This window comes from Dipteris shenzhenensis, chromosome 5 (assembly GCF_047967505.1).
Source record: "Dipteris shenzhenensis isolate YYH24624 ecotype China chromosome 5, Dip_SZ_1.0, whole genome shotgun sequence".
In the NCBI taxonomy this organism is placed as follows: Eukaryota; Viridiplantae; Streptophyta; class Polypodiopsida; order Gleicheniales; family Dipteridaceae; genus Dipteris; species Dipteris shenzhenensis.
In genome coordinates, this window is record NC_141600.1 from 11,463,504 (window position 1) to 11,465,994 (window position 2,491).

A 2,491-nucleotide genomic window follows, 5' to 3' on the forward strand; every position below is an offset into this window, starting at 1 on the left:
ACACTTAGGCTTATAATGACACTCCAAAAGGTGCTAGGATAGCTTTCATTTCCTAAAGATGATAGAACCCATCCCATACGTTGATTGATAGCCACTGCTTACACGTATTTCGAGCAAGGGTTTCAACATTTTGGAAACTCTGATGAGCACGACTCTTGTCCGAAATCTTTCTTTCGTATTACATCATGCGTGACATCAGAAAAAGCGTCTTCCAACTACTTTGTGAATCGTCGTTCTCTCACGTTAAATGGCCCGTATTTCGCTGCCTGTGCGATGCACTGCAGGAAACTTCTGGAAAGATCGGTTCAACATGGATACCCAGGCTTTGATCTCATCTTCTCTGTCAGCTCGTTGGAGCTTGCAAGGGCGCACAGCACTGGTGACTGGTGGTACTCGAGGCATTGGGTAACTAGTAACTACAGATGCACGTACTTTTCCGAGGTCTTCTTTCCAAATTGTTGTTGTACGGTCCGTCCGGAAGAGAGCCTTGTTGTGTGTGTGTGTGTGATACTTCTGTTAGGGCAGCTCATCCGTGGCATTGCCATCCCGCAGGAAGGCAATAGTGGAGGAGCTGGCCTGCCTAGGAGCATCAGTGTATACCTGTGCCCGCACAGCAGCCCATTTGGAAGAACGCTTAAAGCAATGGCAAGAGGCTGGATTTTCCGTAGAGGGTTCAATTTGCGATGCAACTTTAGCCGAGTCACGCATCCAACTGATACAAGAAGTGTCTAGGCATTTTGACGGGAAGTTGGATATCCTGCTAGGCTGTCTCTTAGCGCTCGATCCTCGGTGTGGGAGCTCTCAAACTGCAACTTTCTTGTACGACGTATTGAATATTCTTTTCACGATGCTATTCAATACTGGCCGCAGGTTCACAACGTGGGTGGAACCGACTCAAGGCCAACCTTAGATGTCACGAAAGAAAATTACGATTTCATCATGGGAACAAACTTGGAATCCGCTTTCCACTTATCTCAGCTCGCGCATCCTTTGCTAAAGGCTTCCGGGAGAGGACGAATGGTGTTCATCAGCTCCGTCGGCAGTTTCCTTACCACTGCAATCCCTTTTACAGTATATCAACTCGCAAAAGGTACTCTTCGCAATTCTCCCTCCCGCTGCGCTGCAAGGCGAATAATTGAATGAACTAAAATTGAATGCAAGGCGCGTACTGCATCATTTTGCAGCCGGGATGAATCAATTGACGAGGGCGCTGGCCGTGGAGTGGGTCAAGGATGGCATCTTGGTGAACGCCGTGGCTCCGGGTATCATAGCAACGGAGCTCGCGGCTGAGGTGATGACACGCAGAATATTTAATTTCTAAGGGTTTCTTTCTGCGTTTTCCCGTTGCTTTTGATCATCGTGTTGCTGTTGCTCATGTGGGTGATGATGATGATGATGATGATGAGGGTGATGCAGGTGTTTGGGCAGTCGGAGAATATTGTGAGAGACATTCCATTGGGGCGGCCAGGAGAACCCAAAGAGGTGGCTGCAGCTGTGGCGTTCTTGTGCATGCCTTGTTCAGCCTTCTTCATGGGTTCCATGCTAGTGGTGGACGGTGGAACCGCAATTCGCCCGGCCTTCTCTTGATGCTGCTAACGACATCGAAGTTTTCACATCTTGCGTTTAATTGCTCATGCGTGTCTGAGCATTCAAGTTTAACAGATCATATTCATATATTCAATATTTTGAAACGTTTAGTTTAAAAAAAAAAAAATATTTATATTCACCTATTCAATATTTTAAAACAAAATGTCAGAACACTTGAGTGGACAATTGAGTAGATTGAGTGTTTCTATGTGAGGCTCGAGAGACCCACTTCCATTCTTTGACAGCCCTCCTATAACAAGTTGAAACTTCATTGAACTCTTGAAAAAAATTTGCACAAAAAAATTTAAGTCTTTATAGAGCAGGTTTTAAAGAAACACAAGTTTTAAAGAAACAATTACATGGTACGACCTCCAAAGTTTTTTAAAACAAGTAACAATAGAGACTCTACAAATGATCTCACATCCAAACCTAGTTTTTTATAAGCACTAGAAATTGTTTGTGTTTAATTAACCATGCTTTTTAAATAAGTAACTATATCTAAGCTAGTATGGATGATAGATCCTTCAAGTGAAAGTGTTTCTTGTTTATATTCATCGATTATGAATTAGCACTACCTGGACATAATCTACCTTCTAAGATGACTAGGTTTATAATTGAATTTTGTGGCATCGTAGTTATAGTAGAGAATGAATTTTGTGCCATCGTAGTTAGTCTTTTAAAGGAAACACATGGTGATAGTTCCGCTCTCTCTCTCTCTCTCTCTCTCTCGCCGCACATTGTACTTATAGTCTTTTAAAGGAAAACACATGGCGATTGCCTCTCCTATGTACATATATGCCTCACCCACCCGTTACTCCACACACACACACACACACCTATGTAAAAGAAAGGGCAACTAAGAAAGAAGATTTTTGTGATGTAAAGTTCTCAAAATATGGAATAT

The 2,491-nt window shown here is 43.2% G+C and overlaps 1 protein-coding gene across 1 annotated transcript; it reads left to right on the forward strand.

The window, feature by feature from the left end:
• The first annotated feature begins 310 nt into the window (after window positions 1-310).
• LOC147901626 (tropinone reductase homolog At1g07440-like) lies at window positions 311-1,587 on the forward strand. The gene is made up of 5 exons (XM_087375275.1): window positions 311-405; window positions 553-759; window positions 870-1,090; window positions 1,185-1,291; window positions 1,417-1,587. Exons 1-5 carry the CDS (start codon window positions 311-313, stop codon window positions 1,585-1,587), a joined length of 801 nt encoding a protein of 266 aa, XP_087231401.1.
• Window positions 1,588-2,491: the final 904 nt, after the last annotated feature.

Excerpts from the sequence above, each read along its gene's own strand:
- LOC147901626 (XM_087375275.1), top strand. The coding sequence starts at position 311 with ATGGATACCCAGGCTTTGATCTCATCTTCTCTGTCAGCTCGTTGGAGC. Across the intron at positions 760-869 it reads GACGGGAAGTTGGATATCCT|GGTTCACAACGTGGGTGGAA; the intron begins GCTAGGCTGTCT and ends ATACTGGCCGCA. Across the intron at positions 1,091-1,184 it reads AGTATATCAACTCGCAAAAG|CCGGGATGAATCAATTGACG; the intron begins GTACTCTTCGCA and ends ATCATTTTGCAG.